Raw genomic sequence first — 22,050 nt, forward strand, 5'->3', positions numbered from 1 at the left:
ATCAATGCAGATGTTAATAAAACTCCACACTTCCTGAATTGATTTTAAATTAAAAGCCTACTGGCGTTTCAGTGGACAAAATCTATTAATTTCCTAACAAGGCTTTTATTGTGAAACATTTACAAGGGCTTGAAGTGGAAAATCCAGTTACCTGCACGGTTCCCACCCTTTCCGTCTTGAGGCACTTCTATGTCACTACAAAAGTTTGGCTGGAGCATGAATACACATACACTCACAGTGACTGAAATTGGGCAATAACACATTAGAATAACTCAAATAAAGGAACGCATATATACATTATGCTCAGATGGCATGCATATTATATGACAGAATTAATCAGTGACATATATGAATATTTTGGTCTCCCAGTATTATTAACGGAGGATAGACCCACTGTTGTCTGTTGGGAGCCTTTCATGGTTTTATATGAAATAAACTATATTACTTTACTACTCTATATTAATATGGGAATTTTACAGATGTGTAGTTGTAGTTCAATCTGTTAAAACCATCACATGCTCATACCCGTTTTATTTTATTTACCCCACAGACAACTTTAGTCCACCACTGGCTGCAGGGATCCATTTTATGCTTATAATAATATTCTTTCTATAATAGTATTGTTTTTTCCATGTATGAATGTCAGATCTATCTGACATCTATATGTGGACGAGACTAATTTAGTCTATTTCTGATTCTATTCAATAAAGCACAGAAAAGGATTGTTTGTTAATTCATTCTCCTTTTAATAATCATTTCTTTGGGAAATTAGCTAGTAAACAGAACTGAACCGTCGTTCCAAGGTTATAAGGTTACACTTGATGGCAATTTGGAAAAATATAAGTAATTGACAGTCTAATGATGCTGTTTTATTACAATTTCATCTTCTCTACCACTCTCTTGTTTAAATGATTGATTATTAATTGAAGTTCAAATAGGAAATAATAAACTGTCTTCCAATAAAACCTTTTCTGGTTAGTTGTTCTGCCACTGTGGCCAAATGTGCTGTGATATTCTCACCAGAAGATGGCGCCTCTGGCTTAACACTACTGCAGATGCATCAATTCAAAGAGATAAGGAAAGGAAAGGAAAGGAAAGGAAAGGAAAGGCTCTGTGCTGCCATCATGTAGTGTTTTCAGGCAGTACGGTTTTATAACGTGAACCTTAGCTTAACAGGTTCGGGGAAATCTCTGACAATAAAAACCCACTAACATCTACATCAATTATTTGTTATATTTAATGATGGGGCGTCTCAGGAAGTTGCATCATGGTAAATTAACAACATGAATTAATTCAGTTAAACTCTCAAACAGAGCACAGCCACTGGAACAGTAGCAATGACCTCTGTACTGTGACTCCAATGTTTGTGTTTCTACTGAAGGCAGACATTATCACAGTGGACATAAGTTATTGCTTGGACATCCAGCGGTCATCATACTTAATGCAAAAGACTGCAGCTTGCTTTGATAGATAGATTAGATAGATTTAGCTGAAAGCTATCGAAACGAAAACACTAGAAAGACTGATCAAGACCATAATTACTAAGTTCCAAAGTTAGACAGACTGCACTTTATTGATCCCTTTGGGGTGACTCCCTCAAGGAAATTGAATTATTAAGTTATTAGAGTTAACTAAAACTAAACTAAAATCTAAAATGAGGTCATGAAAATATTTAATACTAAAGAAATACTCAAACTATATGGTTTACGAACTAAAACAAAATAAAAATGTCTTTGCCAACAGTCGTTAGAGGCATTGGTGCATATGAAACTGAGATGTTTTTGTGACTCGTAGTTAGTTGTGGTAATATTGTATTCTGAACTTCTTAAATCTTAAATCTAAAGACAAAAAACGAATATACAAAAATAAAACTATTACTGAAACTAATAAAAACTACACTAAAACTAAACATGTTTAAACAATACAGCTTATACTGTAATCATCAAATCATCAAATAAATTTACTTGATACTGTCTGCCGTATTCCATCAACTCCTTTTTCACTTTCTCACACATACTCTCTACAGTGTAATGTGTTGTGCTGTTATTGCTAAAATGACTGTGCACATTAATCTCTGCATTTTCATTGTCATTGCATCCAAGTCACTCAGTTTCCCTTCCTCAGCAGGATGATGGTTTTGCTGAGTCACTGCAGCTGGCAACATCACCAGCCAGCATCCACAAAGGAAAACACATGCACACTTTAGGTTCACCTTAATATGTCTTATCATGTGTTTAAAGACTATTTGCACTTCGTTAAACCAGTTTAGATGTTTATATTTCACTATTTGACCTGTCTCTCTTGGTTAGTTCTATCTGTATTGAATAACTGATGGTACATTTATGCACTGTATCATATAGTATAACATGTTCATGTTGTGTTTAAAATGGTTTACATTTATCTACAGTATGTGGACTAGACAGCTCATAAAGAAAGTGAGCACAGTGGCCCAATGCTCTCTGCATGCATGGCTCTGTTCACTCTGCCATAATCTGTATCCATATTCATTAGCCAGAGATTCGTTGCTCTGCAGACCAAACACTGCAGGCTATATTTTTATGCATACTGAGATGGTTTGCTTGTTTGTTAATTTGTTTGTATAACTCAAATGAGCCGAAATTCAGACCAGACCAGAGCACACTTTATGTATGCTCATGGGAATATGTAACTGTGGGCATTTTAAATGTGTGGGTGTTAGTGTTTTTTGTTAAACTGGAGTTTTTCCGTGGATCTGCTGTTATTAACAGTGAGGCGTCAGTGAGGACTCAGAGACACCATTTGTTTTATTGTTGCATCATCAAATCAATGGTCAGTTGTGTTGACTGTGGCATATTAAAGGACACACCCCACACACACACCTTCACCTCATCCTGGGCACACCACTGTTTCAACCCTGTGTTTGCTAAGCATATAAGGCTGTTGCTATAGAGACAATTCCCAAAATAGCTGTAACCATAGAAACTACTTTTGTCTGTCTCCTGCAGAGAATGAAGTAAAGAATGGGATGTAGCATTTTCGCAAGCTATTTTTTAAACATAAACTATTGAACTTCCGTTCCCCTCTCTAGTTGCAAGATGAAAGCCAGAGTGGAGAGAGGGAGACTTTATTGACCGTATTTCAAGAGCAGCATCAGTATAAAAACATAATAATGCACAAATACATCTATTTAACATTCACCCATGATTAAATTTTGTTTATTGCAGACAGACAAAATTAGAAATCTGTTGTAGTTCCTTGAGCTCTAAAATACTCCAGCTGGCTGCTGGAGTAGGTCACAAGCAAAAGTGAAAAGTGTTGATTATCAGTGTTGCATTATATCTAGGCCAACATGACTGATGTGTCTCTATTGTGATATTTTTTCTACAAACTCACCCACTGGGATATAATAAATCTACTTTGGGATATAATAAATCTGCCACTCTATTAAATGATGTTGCTTCTGGAAGCTTCCTTTCACAAGGGACTGTTTGAACCATCTGTGACCATGGCTTTCAAACAAGGACAAATGAGGCATCAGTGCTGGGCAGGTCATTCTGCCAGTGTCTCACATCTGAGTGCTTGTCAGTGCAGAGTAAGAAGTGGGATGTGAGTCTGTATGATAGAACAGAACAGCCTAGTTTATCAGTTGTGTATTCTTTTATCATTGTTACTTATTCAAGTCTTCTAGAGTGTTGCGTTGACCCTATTTTTTAATTCTCCTGAGTTGAGATACACAAAAAAAGCTCTGTAAAATAAGTGCTTTTGATTATTATTTTTTAATTAAGACTTTCATTCCATAAGGCCATATTTTAATTAAAAATGGTCTCATAATAACCTGTATTTTTTAAATAAAAAGCCATAATCATATTCTGTATTTTATCCATCTGAAGCAGTCAGTTGAATTGTAATACATAACAAATCCAATAAAATACATACATAATACACACACACACACACACACACCAAAGACAATAAATCCACATTGATTTTTAAGAAAGAAAACTTTATTAGTGATTTATAAACAAAACACATTACCACTGTATCCATTTAGGTAAAATAAAAAAAGTCAGAAAATAAATGAAATAAATGAAATTCACTACTTCACTGTCACAGTTGATGAGTGGGTGTACAAAAAAAGATTTTACAACAGATCTGAGCTTGTCCACTTAGGACAGCACAATGCCACCATAGTTCACCACCATACATTGGGAAAGAATGACAGCATGAACGCTCACTAAACACAAGCATACACTACATATACTTTTTTTACACAGGAATATTTTTTTTCAGTAATTTTCTGTTTTTTAGAGTGAAAGGGAAGTGATAGCTCATCATAGGATCATACATATTTCAGTTACAATATTACAGTGTTAGTTAGATCGTCATGTCAAAGCTGGACACAGAAAGTGTTTTTTTTTTCTTTTTTCTTGCTTTGCTTGTTTTCAAAAGCAAAAATCATAGTTGTTAAAAATAAAAATAATAAACTTGCGTTGAAAGGTATCACACTATAGCATTTACAAATATCTAAAGAGGTTTAGTGGATGCCATATAACATCTGTGGAGCGTGAAGATTGTAGTACATAGATGTTTGGCAGACAGAAGTACATACAAATATCTCCTGTGCAAGTAATGAAGAAAAATGATAATACAAAATAATAAAATCATAGCCATCTATCTATTTATATATATATTTCTCTATATAGTATGTGTTTCCTTAGAGCAGTACATGCAGCAGCCACTTAATGGAGTGACATCATACTGAGCCGCAAAACTTTGGGGACATGGCAACAAGTTACAGGCAGGGGAGGGGAACCAACAGAAGCAGGTCTTGAGGCATGTGCGCCTCTTTTTCAAAACCTCCTGAGAGAGGATTGGTGGGATAGAGCTGCAGGATGGGTATCCCTAGATGCCCGTACTTTTAGCAGGTTTCATTTACTCATTTACTAATGTAGAGACAATCTATGAAAAGTCTACGCTACATTTACAGCGTACATAAAAGCTAATATGTGACTCAACAATCCTAAACAATCAATTAGGAGAAAAACGTTCTTCTCTTGTACATGGAGGGGGAGGGCCAGCCCACGGCACCTGTCACCTCACTTTATCCTAGTCCTCCACCCCTGTAATCTGCTTCATCCCACCTGGTCCCCTCTCATCAGTGGCTACAAACAGGAAATGAACAGCGTGCTGTAGTACTCAAGTTAAAAGCACTGAACCATTGTGCACTTACAGTAGAGAGACATCTTACAAGAGTTCAGGGCATAGACCCCCAACTGGGTTTCCCCAGGCCTCATCCACATTACTCCATGCTGTTCTCAGCACACCACAATGTTCAGAGCAGGCCATTCCCAGGATCGATCCTGAGGAGGGGGTCAGACCGGGTTTAGGTGTAGTGACACGCAAAAAGCAGTTAAAGCAATGAGGGAGAAAAGAAAAAATTCCAGAGTATGTAATAATGAATCTCTTTTGAGAATAAATGAAAACAGAACAAGTTCACAGACTTCATCATCACATGAAGAGGCAGTCATTGGGATGGGTGACTATGGGTAAGAATGCATTTGGGGGAGGAGAGGATGGCTCGTGGCAGCTTGGGGCAAGTACAAGCAGGTGAGCAGTTGTAAACTCAAGGTATCAGGTAAGGACTGGTTGCTACCAAACATTCAAAGCAAAAAGCATTAGGCTTTTGCTGCAGCAGTGGGAGAAGAGAAGGTGTTATCAAAATCTCAAGATTCTCCTAATATTCTGTAAGGTTTCATCGGAGTCCACTGACTAAAAGCAGAGTCACAAGCCAGCTCAGCTGGACTCTCCCCTCTGGGATCCTCAGCATAATGTGAGGTATCCTCTCTTCTCTCCAGCTTTACGGTGCTTTCTGCATTCCTCAGTTGGGGTTCTGGTTGGAGATGAAGCTCTCGTTGTCCTTCAAATGCAGTGAGCAAATACAGAATCATTGTAATGGATACTGCTTCCATCCTGAGAGAGTTGAAGTACACATGCGCACTGCATTGGTGACTGTGCAGGTCAAAAAGCTTGCAGTGTCTAGTTTTAAGCACATTTCTTTGATGTCAGTTGATTTTCTCTTCTTTTTTTATTCCTCTCCTTCTCTCTAGGTCTCAGGTGCTTTCCGTGTCTACTTGTTATGGTAAGTGTATGTATGCTTTTGCATGTTTAAATGTGTGAGCATGCGTGTGTGCATGTGGTTTCTTTGAGATCTCAGGAAACACTGTCGGTAATTACCAAAAGACTCTGCAGCAGTGTCATGTTAGCCTTAGTTTCAGTGACTCTCTCCTGTGCTATTTACAAGTTGTGAGTGTCCAGCTCCAGATGGTATACATCTGTGTCAATCTTCTTTGCCTTTCTTCTTTTCCGCAGCTGGCACAGAGCTTTTTGTTGTTCCTGTACAAAGTATTTGTCTTCTCTCAGAGAGAATGGTTTACACATCTTAATTGGGGAAGGGGTAAGACAGAGGTGCCAACGTGCCCAGTGGGTTAAAGGACAAAAAATTGAAGACAAGGGCAAAGAGTGGTCCTTCCTTTTTGGAAAAGAAGACTGATTGAGCTGACTCAGGGTGTATAGGCACATAGGGGCGTGGAGCAAAATCAATCATTTTATTGTTTATCAAGGCAAGATTAATAATTTTACCTCAGTAAGGAACTGAATGTAAAATAAATCTTGGTAAGGCCAGGTTTAAAACAAAAAAGAAATTTAATATATTATTACTGAAAATAGATAATAAAATTAAATTGGAAAATCTGTAATTTTCACATTTTATTTTTGCCCAGTGGACTTTGGTTGGTACCTCTGTTTTAACAACACCCTTTTCTTCGTTGCTTCTCTCTTCTGCTCCTCTATTCATCTCCATCATCTTTCCCCTTATCCTTCTTGTCTTTCTTCTCCTTCTTCTTCTTCTTTTTCTTCTTGGCCTCCTCTTTCTTTCCAAAGGTGATAAAATCACTCTTGTCGTCCTCTCCTCCCTGGTTCTGTCTGATGGATATTATGGCAGGGGAGCCAGGGATGATGAAGGCTTCTGGGGGAACCTCGCCAGGTTTCAGGTGCTGTGGGGGTGCTCCAGGACCTCCAGGGCCATAGCGAAAATGCCAGCTGTTGCTGTCTACACCAGCACCCATTGGGGGGGACACCTCGCCTCCTTCAGCATCTGAAAGAAACAGAGATATGGATGATGGGTTATTATTTGCTATATATATATATTTTTTTTTCAAACAGATGTGGTTATTAAAATTACCAAATATTTTGATATTTCGTACTCATAGATGATCATGAGTATTATATTCTTCTCAGCTTTGTGTGGTCAGTATTCTGTCTCTAAAGAGCAGGTGTGGTAATTATAATGTCAGAGTGCCATTACCTGTGTTTTACATAATGTTATGATATTTATTTATTTATTACTGGCTATAATGATTTCACATTGTTTAAGAAAGTAATTCTTGTCTTTTTAAAACAAATCTACCGTTGATGTCTAGAGAATACAGGCTGGCTAAATTGTACTTGAAGTTTGTTGAGATGTTACTGCACCAAAGCAAACACACTCTTAGGTTTGACAGGTACACTGTGGTGGTTTGTATTTTTTTTTACATGAAGCCTTTTCTACTGTGCATTATTTTATGTCAAAATAAAAACAAATATATAAAATTAGCTTCTGCAAATTATATAAAAGGCATGGTGCAAATTTGCACCAGCATTCTTATATACATAAATAAAACCTACTGTGTGAAAGTTTTAACTGCAGGCATAGTTCACTGATACCCACAGAAGCCACTGTAAAAATCTAGGCAATAAATAATGAGTGGCATTCCACGAGGAAAAGCCATGACATGCTATAAAAGGTGGAAGTCTCGGAATTTAATGGGATGTTTCCAAGAAGAGACTGCTAAGTAGGCAATGAATCAAAGGGTCCCTCCTGGCCAAAACTAACATCCATGGTACTGTTTGATGAAACATTCAACTATTCATTATTATGTTGAAAGCTGAGAAAGATAATAAAGTAAAGATGTGGCACTTTAGTGGAATTTAACTGAGCTGTTACATAAAATTTTACTTTTATCGAATACTGTATTTTCTGCCCTGAACAGAAAAATTGTGTGCCAGTGTAAATGTATTCATGTATGCATCAACAAATAACCTGACCATGGATCAGGGAGTGATCACACCCTTATTTAATTTTATGGGTATGCGTTGTTACATTAACGTCTATGTGTAGTATATAACACAACTAAGCAACGTTTACCAGAAAAAGACCCAGTCACTTCCTTACAGCAATGACCTACTTGCTACACTTGCCTCACATATTCCTTTTATTTCTCTGACTCCTTTCCTGAGTTCTTTCTAAAGGGGAGATTAACTGAGCAGAGCTCCATCCAACCAGAAGGAACAGTGTCTGGAAGAAGAAGCCTGATCTCATGCAGTGCCCAGGGCAGAGAATACCAGCTTACAATCTTAACTTACCAAGCCAAAATATACACTGTATGTTTGGTTTCAGTTTTCTTTCCTTCTGCTCCATCTCTTACAGAAAATTAACTGTTATCCTAAAAATATTAGCACAGAGAATGGGAATGTAATTTTGATTAAACTATCTAATGTAATGTTGGGCAAAAGCTGAATTTTATCCAGTTATGATGGCCTGGGTGATACAAAAGATTATAGTTGAAGTGACCTTAGGGATGAACAGCTATAACTGAATTATCAGTTACATCACCGAGACAGAACATGAGTTTCACATACAATTTATGTTTGGTTGTTACAGTGCTATTGTGCATTGCATTGTTATACAGATGCAGGATAACGAATAATAAAAAGTAGTTGAGCCATAAGTCACTAGCATTAATAATCTTTAATTTGTGAGATGGTGGAATTTATTAGTTCCCTTTTTCAAATATAATGTGCTCCGATATTATTTCCTCTTCATTTTACATCCCTGAATTTCTATTTTGCTCACAATTCATACATATGTTTTTTCACTTCCATATTCTAGCATTTTCATGTAACAACTCTCAGTGAGATCTGCTCACACAAAAGGATTTATGGAGTAAATCCATGGCAAACTGCCCAGGTTGAAGCAGACAATGGTATTCAATTCTAGATTGTAGTCCGAAAGAGAGCTAAGGTGAAAATTACTCTGCAACTGTTTAAGTAATCAGTTCATTGCTCAAACATTCTCAGCCTAGCTTCTCCAATGTGAAGATTTGCTTATTCTCTTATAATGCTGTTAACTGAATAGCTTTGGGTTTTGGTCTGTCATTTGGACAAATGTGATGAGCATTTTTCACCATTTTTTTTACATTTTATAGACTAAGCTATTAGTCGAGTAATAAAGAAAATAACTGGCAGACTGTTCAATAATGAAAATATCTTTTTTATTGTAGCCCTTTTTATTTTTGATATCGTATTTAATTCCCTTGAAAGTAAGTTTAAAGAAAACAGCCTCAGACCACTATACTTGAATTAAATGGGTCGCACCTTTGAATTGTCTAACATCACTATACCCCAAAATGATCTCATACTTTCACTGACTTCAACAACACAGCTGCGGGATGGACAAGACAGAATGACACAAAAAGACTGAGAAGATTAGGACAGGTCGGGCTAGATCCAGCTACTGCTTCCTCCCCATGTAGACACAGAGACAGCTAAAGTCACATTCATTCACAAGGCAACAGTCTTCCCCCAGCTGATAAGTCCTCATCTGACTGCCTGAGCAGAAACAGGACCCTGATTCTATAACCTCAAAAGGAAGGCAGAAACTGAGAAAAACAAGCACAAAAATACCAAATGAAAAATGTAGAATACTTGAGTGCTGGTGATGCTTTGCTCTAAAGTGTTTACTCCCTTTTGCCTTTAAGAAATGACCTGTCTAATGTGGGAACTTGATGAGACTCCAGTGCCACCATGCAAACTTACATTCACAAACAAAACAACACCCCAGAGTGTGATGAGTCATGCTGAGAGCAGGCAGATAGAAAGGGTAAGGCAGGGTAACTCTCTTGGAATGGTCAATGTCTTATCCTGGATATATTTACTTCTGGTGCAATTTAAAAGGTCAAATAATGGTTTTTACGTTTCTAACAGAATATGTCATTTTGATGTTTCAGACAAAATGAACAATATATATTGACCTGTGATGCCAAATACACATCTATTACATTTATTTTAACCCATTTTATCAGCCTCCTTATACTGTGTCTTCTCCCACTCATTGCTCTTCACTGTCTCTTCTTTCACAATAATGTTAACAGACTCACCTCGCCCAACAATGATCTCCACACAGCCATTGCTTCAATCTGATTTGTTGATGCCTGTTGCAGAGTAAAACATCCTCTCTTCTGTCCTCCCTGTTCGTCTTGCACAACCTCCCTCCTTCTCTTTCCTCTGACCTTTCAACTAATCTTGTGTGAAAACTCAGCCAGCTAACACCCATCCCTCCCACTTATTGACAAATATTAATCATGCTTATCAGTGTTTATGATAACATTAATGAGATTGGGTAATAAACAGCTTGTCCATCAATGATAACTTCCAGGCACATTAGAGGGTGGTTTATTTATTTCATGGTAATACTGTTGCTCCAACCTATTACTCTCTCTTTATAACTGTAACTTGCACAGTTTTAATTCTTCATCAAGCCACTGTAATCAATAATTTTGCATTACATACTATGATTTTCTCCATATCTCCTGTCTGAGATTGATCTCTGGAGTCTTCGATCCAACGTCTTTGCATGTGTCTCTTCACTCCCCTGTACCACCAAAGGTTTTCACAGCCACTTAAATCACCCAAGTTCCATTTTGCCACATCTACTTTATTCATTCCCTTGTCTCACCCTATCATCGGCCAGTTGGGCAGAAGCGCAGTGGAGCGCAGTGCAGCGTTACATAACAAGCTGAGGAGGAAGAGGAGGAGGAGGAGGAGGAGGAGGAGAGAAAAGATGGGCCAGGAAGTGCAAGGATGCAGATATGAAACACGATGCTCGCCACAAAAAGGGAGGGTTATAGGAGGAGGGGAAAAGATGGATAAAAACATTCTGATGGTGCGTTTCTGTTGTATTTCCACACACTGCAGTGGCAGAGAAATCTGGGATTGTTACGAAAGGAACAGTCAGCTGGGACCACACCCTTCTTCAAGACCCGTATTAGTCTTCTGTGCAGCGTGTGCCCATTTTGCTAAAAACAAAATGCAGTGTAGCTGTCTATTCTTCTTATTTATGCGTCTGTGTTTTCATTGATATGTCTGGGTGGTGATGGAAGAATATATTTTGTGTGTGTGTGTGTGTGTGTGTGTGTGTGTGTGTGTGTGTCTGTTTGGGTTTCATGCCAGGCTGAGCACCTTACTGTCTGCTCCCAGCTGGATCATGTGGCAGATGGTGGACACAAGCAGGCCTAAGTGACAGGACTTAACACAATAAAAATAACCCTGAATGTAGGTGCATGTGTGGGAGTTTGAGTTGCAACCCATGTGTCTGTGTGTTTGTATGTTATATGTGTAGGTGCTATGTTGAAAAAAAAGTACACATTGATTTATTTTCCAGAGAGAAAGAGAGAGAGATGGCAAGATAAAGACTCATGGAGTGCAGGATGGGAACAAAAACAAGTGACAATAAAAGAAAGCAAATAATGAAGCTGGAAACAGGGAGCAGTTGGGGTGGAGGGATTCAGAAACAGTGAAAAGTCCCTGACAGCTTCCAGATTTTTCTACTTTGCCTTTCTGATTGTGTCATCAATCTTTTCAAATCAAACACATCTTAACTAAAAGACTGTAGGTCTAAAGTATGATATATAGCCTTGGATTGAATCACCTGTGTATTCACTTTTTGTACTTTTCTTTACTTCTCATTCTGTGCTTATAGAAACTCACACCATTCAAGAGACTGACGAAGATACAGTAAATGTAAATGGAGTCCTCGATGCTTTATAGCAGATTATATGATTAGGCCCTGAGGCACTAAAAAAGCAAAATGTAATGATAAATCCCCAGTAGAGTCTCCTCTTGCCCACCTTTTTTTCCATCATCTTGCTACACTTTCTCCTCCTCACTTGGCCTTTTGCTCCCACCATTGTCTATTTTTGCCTTGACAGGTGCCTGCTGCAGCTGATTACTGTTAACTTTAATCAAATCTGTCTTTCTATGTTCCTCTGTGAATATGTTGTGTGCGTGTGCAATCTGGGCTGATATAGAAAACAGTAAACCTGCATCCACCTCTGCAGTAAACCACCGCCCCAGTAAATGTAGGTCACTTTCCTTCTGTTACTTCCTCCTCTGCTCTCTCCTTTACTTTACACTTCTTACCCCCAACTCTCACTGTCCAAACATATTGCTCCCTTCTTTAACTCCGACCTCCATTTTGTTTTATATTTTGCTCATGTACATGCATTTCAGTCAACACCTCCCCTTGTCTTGTCCTTCACCTCCTGATGCCACAGTCTAATTTTTCTTACCTCCTTCAGCACCTTTTGTCCCATGCCATATGTTTGCACTCCCCTCTATATAACAGCCCTCCCTTCCTCTTTTTTCCTGCCAATATTAGGGGCCATGAATGGTTGCCGTGGAAACTACATCCTCCAGTGAGGCAGTAGGACATTGGTAGGAGTCGTGGTGACAGTGCTTGTGCTGATGGAGAATAATGCTGCAAGCTCTCTCTCCCCCCCTCCCTCCCTCCCTCCCTCTCTTTCTGTCTAGTCTAACCACTCTCCCCTAGCAACAGCAGCCTTATACAGCTTCCTCTCTTTCCTCTGCTACAGTCAATCACTAGGATTTAGTCATTGTCACTCCCTCCCAAACAGTTTATGTCCATAGCTTCTCTACCTCCCTCTCCACCTTCCAACCTTTATTGCTCATTCCCTTCTTCCTTTTTAATCCCTCATTTTGTAACCCACCCATCTCCCTCCTGTCTCTCTGCCCCATCTCTCCAGGGGATGGTTACAATTCTGCACAGTTTTCTCTGAATCCCTAATGTGCCCTTGGTTTAGAGACAAAGATGTGACAGGGAGGGAGTGATAAAGGAGGAAGGCATAAAGGGAGTGAAGAACAGACAGGGAGAGAGACAGCAAGCAGAACACTGATTTCATTAATGTGGGTCTGTTAATCTGGGCGTGGGCTGCACTCCATCTGTCACAGCAGGAGCAGCACACAAAGCAGGCAGCCAAAACACTCTTAGAAACACAGCCAAGCACACAGGCATATACACACAAAAAACACCAAAGAAGATGTGACGACACAGACTTACAAACTGACACACACACACACACACACAGTGGAAGAAACAGGGGCGTTGCCGGCTGTACCTCCATGTCTCACATCAAAGCAAAAAATAGACTCTGAGGCAAAACAGCACCTTGTACATTCGGCACCCAGACTGAAACAATTCCCTCAACAAACTAGCCTAACAAACAAGAAAATCTAGTTATATATAGCACAGACTATGACTCATAGTGATGTGACACGCCACATTAAATCAATATCTCCATTTCTTTCATTTCTGAGACATGATGAACTTGAAAGAAACAGAGCTTGAAAGTCAGAATACAAATCTTTATCAATCTTGTTCTCTAGTCAGGGAGCAATAGAAACATAAACACTTTTCAGATTATATGACACTCTTAACCCAGAATTATCCTTGATCCAACCCTAAAATATTAGCCTGAGGCTAATATAGCCCACAGCTGATATTTCCATTCTTAATCTCACTAAAAATGAGACAAAAAAGGGACATTAAGCCCGTAGGTAAAGCAAGATTAGCGTGTACACAATGTGTTGTTCTTGAACTGCCACGAGTTAATTAGACCACCTTAAGTCCTCACCAGCTGGTCCTGTTACCACTGACCCACCCTGAGGACGTCATTACTGACTCTTCTGTTCTCTCTGTGTCCATCTCTCTATCTCTGTCACTCATGTTTTGAAGTGCCTGCAGGCTGCAAATCTTCAGCCAAGGCAAGAAATCAATAGCAGAGTGGAGGAGGCTATGTGTGTGTGGATAGGAAGGGACAGTATTTAGTGTGTGGGCAGTTTGTCTGCCTGCCCAGTCCACCGCCTCCTGTCTATAAAAGACACCAAGCCAGGCGGTCTCTACATCCTTAATTACAACAAATTACCTCTTTAGCTAAACTTAATTGCACTGTCGTACTCGCTCCAGTCCTCTCATTGGACATACTTCTGTCTAGTTATCTCACCTGTCTCATCTTTCTTCCATTTCAGTCTTTTTTCTGACCCCATTTCCCTGTTATTATGAGAAAAGTCAAGGGTTGACTACTGAAATTTTCTCAAAGCATGGAGGGCACTGACCTTGTGTATACAGGGCATATTTGGTCATAAATCTTGGTTAGGGGCAAGGAGTAGGGCATCATATGCAACAACATACACATTACAATGTGCATGACATGTCATCTTGAATTGAGTATGCTGTCATTTTGCATTGACATAAGATGTAAGCCTAAGCCACACTTGCTATATTTCTGAATATCTAACAACAACAATGTGACAAAATGTGCAAAATGTTAAATTTAGACTCAATGGTTATCAAGAAACAAGTTAGTTGACACCTCCATGTGCATCACACGCCTGCAGCTGCTTCACAACAAAAGTGCTGCCAATAATTACTGCTCTGTCTTGAATAACATTCAAATGTGCAATTTTATAGACTGGCTTGTAACTGAAATGCCTGTTGGCTTAAATTTGTTAAAGGATTATTTTCCACTCAAGAGCAGTGTTAAGCGCTATCACTACCAAACATTTAGCATTCAGCTGCTTGTTGAGTGTAAGAAACATTTATGTAATGTACGGATACAAAATTTTAAATGTCCCAATGCACAACTATTTAAAGCTTACAGATATAATTTGAATACAGGAATTCAATACTATTTGTTGCCGACATCACTCTCCACTAATCTTTCTCTTTGTGAGTATGTGTATAAAAGAGCTAGAGAATGAGATCCACATTACGTGGAGAGGGAATGTAATTGTGTTTTATTATTCTTCTCTAATGTGTTCTCTAATGTTTGCCCTCTGTGGCTCAGTAGCTTATGCCTCTGTAAACATCTTCCTGATAATCCAATCAACTACTGACTCTCTCTCTCTCCCTCTTTTTCTCTGTATTGTCTCCCTTCCTGGTGCAGAGAGTAGAGATATTCATCGGCGCCTACGTAGCATGTGTCATTTCCTCTCCCTGCAGCAGAGGCAAGTGGTGGGAGTGGGCTGGGGCGATCTCGTAGCTGATATCTCTGTTTTCCTCATGTTATTACTCTCTTGTGGTTTGATGAGCTGTTTAGGAATGTACAGTTATTGCTATAACATAGTATTAGCTATATTGTTTAAATGTGTGTCATGGAATGTGTTGGAATCTGTTAAACTAAATTGTAGATTGTTGTCACTATTTTAGACCTTTAGGACAAGACTAGTTGCATGTGCATGTGTGAGACCGATTTATTGATTTAAGTTTCTCTTTTAACATGCATAAGCCAGAGTTTAGCTGGGACTGGTTTAAGAGAGAGTGGCATGACAGATTCTTACCGGCAGCGCTGGACGCAGTGGGCCAGTTCTGAACCAGGACACCTTGGGCTCCCTGCATTACTGAGGACTCTTCCATGTGCACTGAGCTGGAACACAAAAAACAAACATGCACATATTACACAATGGAAAGTTATTCTCTTGCAGAGCCATGTTAACCTGCACAACAGAAGGCACCAATAACGTAATACTGTTATTATCATTTCACATGACAATTTTTAATAATAATACTAACTTTCATAATTTATCGATATATATTATATATATTCTCTCATTTTCCATTCTCTCATTTCCATATGTTTCCTATAATGCAATTGAAAATTCAATACACAATTCACTCCATGTGTGGTGATTGGTTTGCAATCAGCACATGCAATGTTCAGATTAATATTTAGGTATTTACCCAACATTTTCCTAACATTCTCTGGATTATGGATTACAGATGGCAGTTCTTACATTTTTACACTCGCTCTGCAGGATTTCAGCACCCTCCCCTCTACAGAAAAACACCACACTCTCTGTAGTGCGTAACAGCAACAGAAATGCTGCTACAAACAGAAAATTCTCTCCCACTGCCTCAACCTTATCTTTAAAAAGGGAAGGATTATATATTTTCTAGCTCTGACAATGAAAGTTTTGCCATGAAGACCCAGGGGAAACCAGGTGAATCCTGTGAATCTTTACAAAGGGTCACTGCTTTACGATTTGATCCAAGGAAGGAGGACAAAACAAAAAGGAAATTACAGATGGTAATATGAAATCATTTTCTGTGTTTTTTCTTCACCACCCATGCAATAGTAACTTTCAAGATGCAGGAAATTGCTTCAGAGTAAAGCCTCTCTTAACCCCGACTTTGTCAAGCAAAAGAGATAATTAAAATAAAGAAAGATAAAAATCTACCTAAATTGTTATTCCTAAAACACTACTCTAACTGACTTTAAATCTCTGCCTGCTGCTGTTCCACTTTAATCCTGCCCACTCTTCTCTCCACTGTCCCTGAAAATTAGGTCTCTAGATTTGAAAACATCTATTGAGGTCTGAGTGAGCTGGTCTTTTTTGCTAGTAATTTGTGTATTCTGAGGCATGAGTAATTGTGTTTTCATAAACAAGAAGCTTTCTGTCTTGGGAATTGGGGTGTATTGAAATATAATTTTGTAAAATACAGTACAAATCTGCAGTTTAATGGTGCTAAAGACAGCTAAAATATGTATGAATCTAGGTCTCTGTGTACAGTGATTCTGTGAAGAGCAGAGAAGGGATTTGGAGAGGGAGGCCATTTTAAGTGCTGCTAAGCAACGGCTTTATCAAGATGCACTGATAAAATATTAATGGAAAACACTGGACTGATAATACACTTTTCAGCTAATGTCACTCCTGCTTTTACATTCCTCATATTCTCCAGTGGTCTGTAAATACGTCTCCTCATCATTTTCCAGCTTTATTGCCTTTTAATATGGTCAAATTTATTTCACTGAAACTGTGAAATGTTATGCATGCCATCAGAATTTACATTAAAAGAAATAGGTCAGTGCCGGTACATGGTGTTTGGGTGTGGTATCACAATTCTCTTATACAAGTTCTGATTGATAATGGAACATGGAGGACAGTCAACTTAAAATGTATCAGAGGTTGTGAGTCACAAGACAGATTTAATATGTTAGACTGGTTCACATAAACACATTAACTATCATTAATCCCTGTTGTAATTCTGAGGTAATCTGTGTATCATTAATGACCCAAGATGGTGCACAGTTATTAATCTGACATGGACATCAGAGTGTACACATGAATACATACATGCAGTATGTGTATCTATAGTATATGGATAACGTATAATCTGAACTGCATTACATGACTCCTAGGTTGCTAGGAGCTGAGACAAAGACATCAGGCACTACGTTACATATGCAAACTGGACAGTAGCATGGAGGTATGAATAAAGATTGGATGAGTATCACATGCTATGACGTGCACAACATATACATAAACATATACATTTAGGCCTCAGGAAACCCTTGTCTATAAACAGCAACAAAGGAATGCTATTTATTTGTGGAGTTATTGAAGACTACTTGCATTTTATTTAACATAGGGATTAGAAAGATAGCTGTGTTCTGTTTATGATGTCTTATATATACAGTATCTATCTACAGAGAGTGTATGGATTAGATAGATTATGCAGATATCACAGATGATAGGAAGACAATAGGAATTTTATTTGTTTCTGACTCATTTAGCCTGTGACTCTTTGTAATTATGGTGCCATCTCATTAGCATGACCCTTGATTTGGTCCGGTCCATCTGATCTCACAGCAGGTAATAGCCCAATATCTTATGGGTAATGTGATCACTGGTGTGGTCATGCAGCAATCTCCACGTCCCTGATAGGCCTTCTTTCCACCTGACTACCTGCCCTTCACCCATCACTGACCCGCCTCTCTGCTTACTCTTCCCTCCTGTCAGTTCTCCATCTGTCCATGGAAATATTGAGAAAGCTGCATTTCTCCTCCTGTCGCATCTTTGATATTTCACATTCAATTGTTTTAAACTCAACTATCCATCTATACATTATATTTAATAGAAATATTATACATTAAGACATGCAAATTGATAAAATAAGATGGTAATTATTATGTAATAATAATTAAATAATTATTGAATTGAATATTTCCTTTAGCACTAAACACAGCTGAGCAACAGCTGGCAGCAAAAATGATCTCAGACATATTTACTGGAATACATAAATTAATTAACCTAAATGCCTCACTTGGCTCTGTAGATGGGCAGTGCTTTGAAGACATTTATAGATTTTGCCTCATGGCTTTATAGTGTCACTCTGCCCCCTTTTCATGTTGATGCTGTTTATTCCATTCCAACAAAATGAAATGAATGTCAAGAGATGATTAAACTGTGCAGCAGACCTCTATGTCAGCTCAAATCAACACACCATGAAGAAGTCTTCTGCAAAGTGACATTATTATCTGACTATATATACTCTCTATTAAGTCATTAAAATATTTACCAGCCTGCCCCTGCATAGCAAGGTAGCTGACATAATTTAAACCATCAAAAACTATCCATCAACTGGTTTTCCAGCATTAACCAACTTAGAAGGAACTAAAAGGGTGTTGTTGTCAGATATGTAAGGTGATCTTAATCTTTTAAAACAAATGACTGCTCTGTTTATTTTATCTCAATTTGCAATTACTCCGCCTAAGCTGCAAATAAATGTTAGATGAATATTATGCACAACTCTGCTTTAAATAACAAGGGGACTAATGACAATGCAGAATGACTTATCAGTATAATATTGTAATCTTTTGGTCTCCACTGCAAGGGTGACTTTGCATTAATTTAATCATAGTAATTTTCTGTTGATGTCCTATGATTTTGTATCCCTAATGTATTTGTATACAGGCTATTTAAAGACATAAATCACAGAATCAATTGAATAATTGTGTTAGTTAGTTCAACCTACTCAGTTTTAATGTAGGGTGGTTGGTGCTCAAGATTAGTCATGGGGGGAGAATGGGGCAGCATTTTTTTTTTGGTTAAATCTCATCAAGTGGTACATTGTCTTTTGGTCCAACAAAATCTGCTCAAAGTGACTGGTGAGGGATGATAAGATCCTTACTGCAAAGTGACAGAAAAAAATGTGATGCTTACCTCTGCATTACACCTCCTGCTCTCAGGGAGGCTGAATATCTCCAGTCTGCACTCGGCACTTTGGGCTGCAAGAGAGAGTGAGAGGAATTGAGTCTTAAGTACAGACGAAAGCCAATACCATCTCATTAATAAGTCATGGCGGGCACATAATCTCAGTCACACACACAACCATAGCTGTGGCAGCTTGGCTTTCCAAAGTCCCCCTGCCTTTGGGGAGAAGTGAGTGATAAATTGAAGCTTGTAGGTGCACTCATCTCCTCCCATCTCTTCTTACTTGCATGTGTTCTCTGACGAAAAGAATGCCTTTGAGAGATTTCACTACAGTCCACTGACCCTAGCACTGTGATACACAGGCCCTAAGGCTACATGTCCAAGGGTGCTAGTCATGATACACTCCATTACCATGGAAACATTGCAGAACTCTCACATAGCAGTATGTGGTGATGGCAGATTCAATTCAAAGCTGCGGCTGTCTACTGAATGCTCTCCATCCCTTCCTCTCCATTCTCTATTAAAACATTTTAAAATGTGAAAATCAGACCTCACAAAATTACTGAAATATCAAGAAGCTTATCAGCAATGTTAGATCATGTTTTTTGAATTGTTTATGTTGCATTTTTTTACTTTTCACCTTTCCTTTCTCTATTCTGCCTTTGTGTATTCACCATTCTCTTTCCTTTGCTGATCAGTTCTTTCTTCCTATGTAGCCTCTTTACACTGATCAAAACCTTGAGTTTCACTGATACACTGTCTGCCTGAGTCAGTCTGACAGATCTGACCATGGTAACTGAGCAGAGCCCAGTCTACATTCTACCCTGCATCCACCACCCTCTGTCATTTTAGTCCTGTCAAGGTCACAGGTGGAGAAAGGAGGGGGGCTGGGAGGGCAGATATCAGATTAACCCCCTCAGCCCTGCTTCTCAACTCAGAGTCATCACATCAAGACAGAGAGGGACATTTCTACAACTGACATCCTAATATGATATATTAGTGTCTGTACTTTGTACTCGGTTATATATATGTATAAGATACAACATCTTAAAACAGTGCAGCAAAATGAGCTGTTAACCTGACCACATATCTCAGATGAGATTGCGTATTTTCTAATCTCAACCTAAAGCACTGACAGAGCTAAACCAATCTGAGTGAGAACACTAAATTCTCCCTGCTTGGCCATGCAGTTCATAAGAGACCCATTTGCAATCCCATTTCCTTTCAAATATGACAGATGTTCACTTGCTGCTGAAGCTGCATTGACCTCTATGAGTCTGCAGTGGACATTCATCACCCTTGAAATCCAATATTTGGTCTTAATGAGAGAAGCCTGGTATTCCTCCTGGAGTCAATCAACTGAGCAGAATGTGTACAGGGATACACAGCACTGCTGCACCATACTGGAAATTGAGGGTGTACTTGATTATTTGAAGACAATTGCTCCTGAAAAAGCAGTCAGTAGCTGTTATGTTAGCAAATATGTTAGTATGGCATTCAAAACACTGTTAAACAAGCGTTTAGTCTAATTGTACTTGCACAGTGCACAGAAAGAGCATGAGACACAACCATTAAAAATAAGACCAGATTGTCCACAAATGGGACTCAACAGCTTTGATAAATGTTTGCCCTGTTGCAACAAACCAGTGGCTGAAGGGGAGAGCATTCATATGAGTAAATAAAAACTAGCACATACACACATTAGATACAAGGATCTGGAATCTAAACATGTAAGCAATCTGATATACTATAAAGGAAGACATCCACACAAAACTAGAATGTTACCAGTCCTTAGACAGCAAATGTAGACAGAAACAGACAAACAAAACAAACAATCTGACTTGTATTGAGGAGGAGAAATCAAAAAACAGTGTTTCTTCATTTAAAAAAGGGAAAAAAATAAAATAAGTGGAAATAGAAAAGCAAATCCTATTGGTTTTTCGTTATTCTTTTTCTTCTCTGGCTGCATATTGTAAATCAGGGAATAAAGAATGCTTTTGGTTTGGCCGCTCAACTCTTTTCTCGCCTTTTTCTCTATTCTTCCTTCTTCCTCTGAGTGAACACTCCTAGCATGGATACAGAGCTCACACCTCTGCCATCAACACTTTGTCCAATCACCTTTCATCCCCCGCCTCATCTGTGCAGAGCCAGCCAATCCACGCATAGTACAGAGAAACACATTGCTGCCAGTTAATTACATAGCAAGAACAAACATGACTGGCATTAAATGAGGAACATGTCAAGTGATAACAGAAAAATTACGTTAAACATTTCTTTACTTCTTTTAATCAGTTTTTTTTATATCCATTTCTGTATAGACAGGACCATGGAGGCTCTGAGGGCAAACACTATTAGGAAGGAAACGAATAGTTCGTTTTACTACAACCAGAAATTATGCAACCAACTGTATATGTTGTTGTCAACATTTTACATGAGACAAAATGCCACAAAACCATAAAATTAAGCTCTAATTTAAATGAAACTCTGCCTCATTCCTGCTTCTTCACCGATTTCTAAACTCTGGTTTACTGCTCAGTACCAGAGAGGTACGTGACCAGAAGAGGATATTTTGGTGCAGTGGGACTTGTGGCTGTCGTAGCTGGCAAAGGCTGCACTATTTCCCAGACTCTCCCTCTCTACAGAGATGACCACAAAATGCCCTCTGGACTTGAATATTGTGGCACACAGCCACAGTGTGGGTTCATAGGTGAACAAGCTACTGAGTTTACTATCAGTTTGTTTTGAAATGAGAATAAGTAACAGGGGACAGAGAAAGAGAGTGAAAGATGTTCCTTGACAAATACTTTGATTACAGCTTCCTGCAGAACTGTGGACGACAAGCACACTTGTCATGTTATACTCTGAATCACTGGTTTAGCATGCATGGAACACATAAGAAGACACTAT

The 22,050-nt window shown here is 38.7% G+C and overlaps 1 protein-coding gene across 36 annotated transcripts in view; it reads right to left on the reverse strand.

Annotated features, from left to right (window-relative positions):
- Positions 1–4,388: 4,388 nt before the first annotated feature.
- The window catches only part of LOC104937910 (protocadherin alpha-C2), a 203,919-nt gene continuing 186,257 nt past the window's right edge, over positions 4,389–22,050 (reverse strand). For all 36 annotated transcript variants that reach the window (XM_027278121.1, XM_027278143.1, XM_027278155.1 and 33 more), the window contains 3 exons: positions 19,153–19,217; positions 15,490–15,575; positions 4,389–7,132 (listed from right to left, as the gene is read on the reverse strand). In XM_027278121.1, the coding sequence (XP_027133922.1) occupies positions 6,825–7,132; positions 15,490–15,575; positions 19,153–19,217 (459 nt within the window). In that variant the 3' untranslated portion in view covers positions 4,389–6,824. The remainder of the gene's footprint in view (positions 7,133–15,489; positions 15,576–19,152; positions 19,218–22,050) is intronic.

The sequence above is a fragment of the Larimichthys crocea genome, chromosome I (genome assembly GCF_000972845.2).
Source record: "Larimichthys crocea isolate SSNF chromosome I, L_crocea_2.0, whole genome shotgun sequence".
Lineage (NCBI taxonomy): Eukaryota > Metazoa > Chordata > Actinopteri > Sciaenidae > Larimichthys > Larimichthys crocea.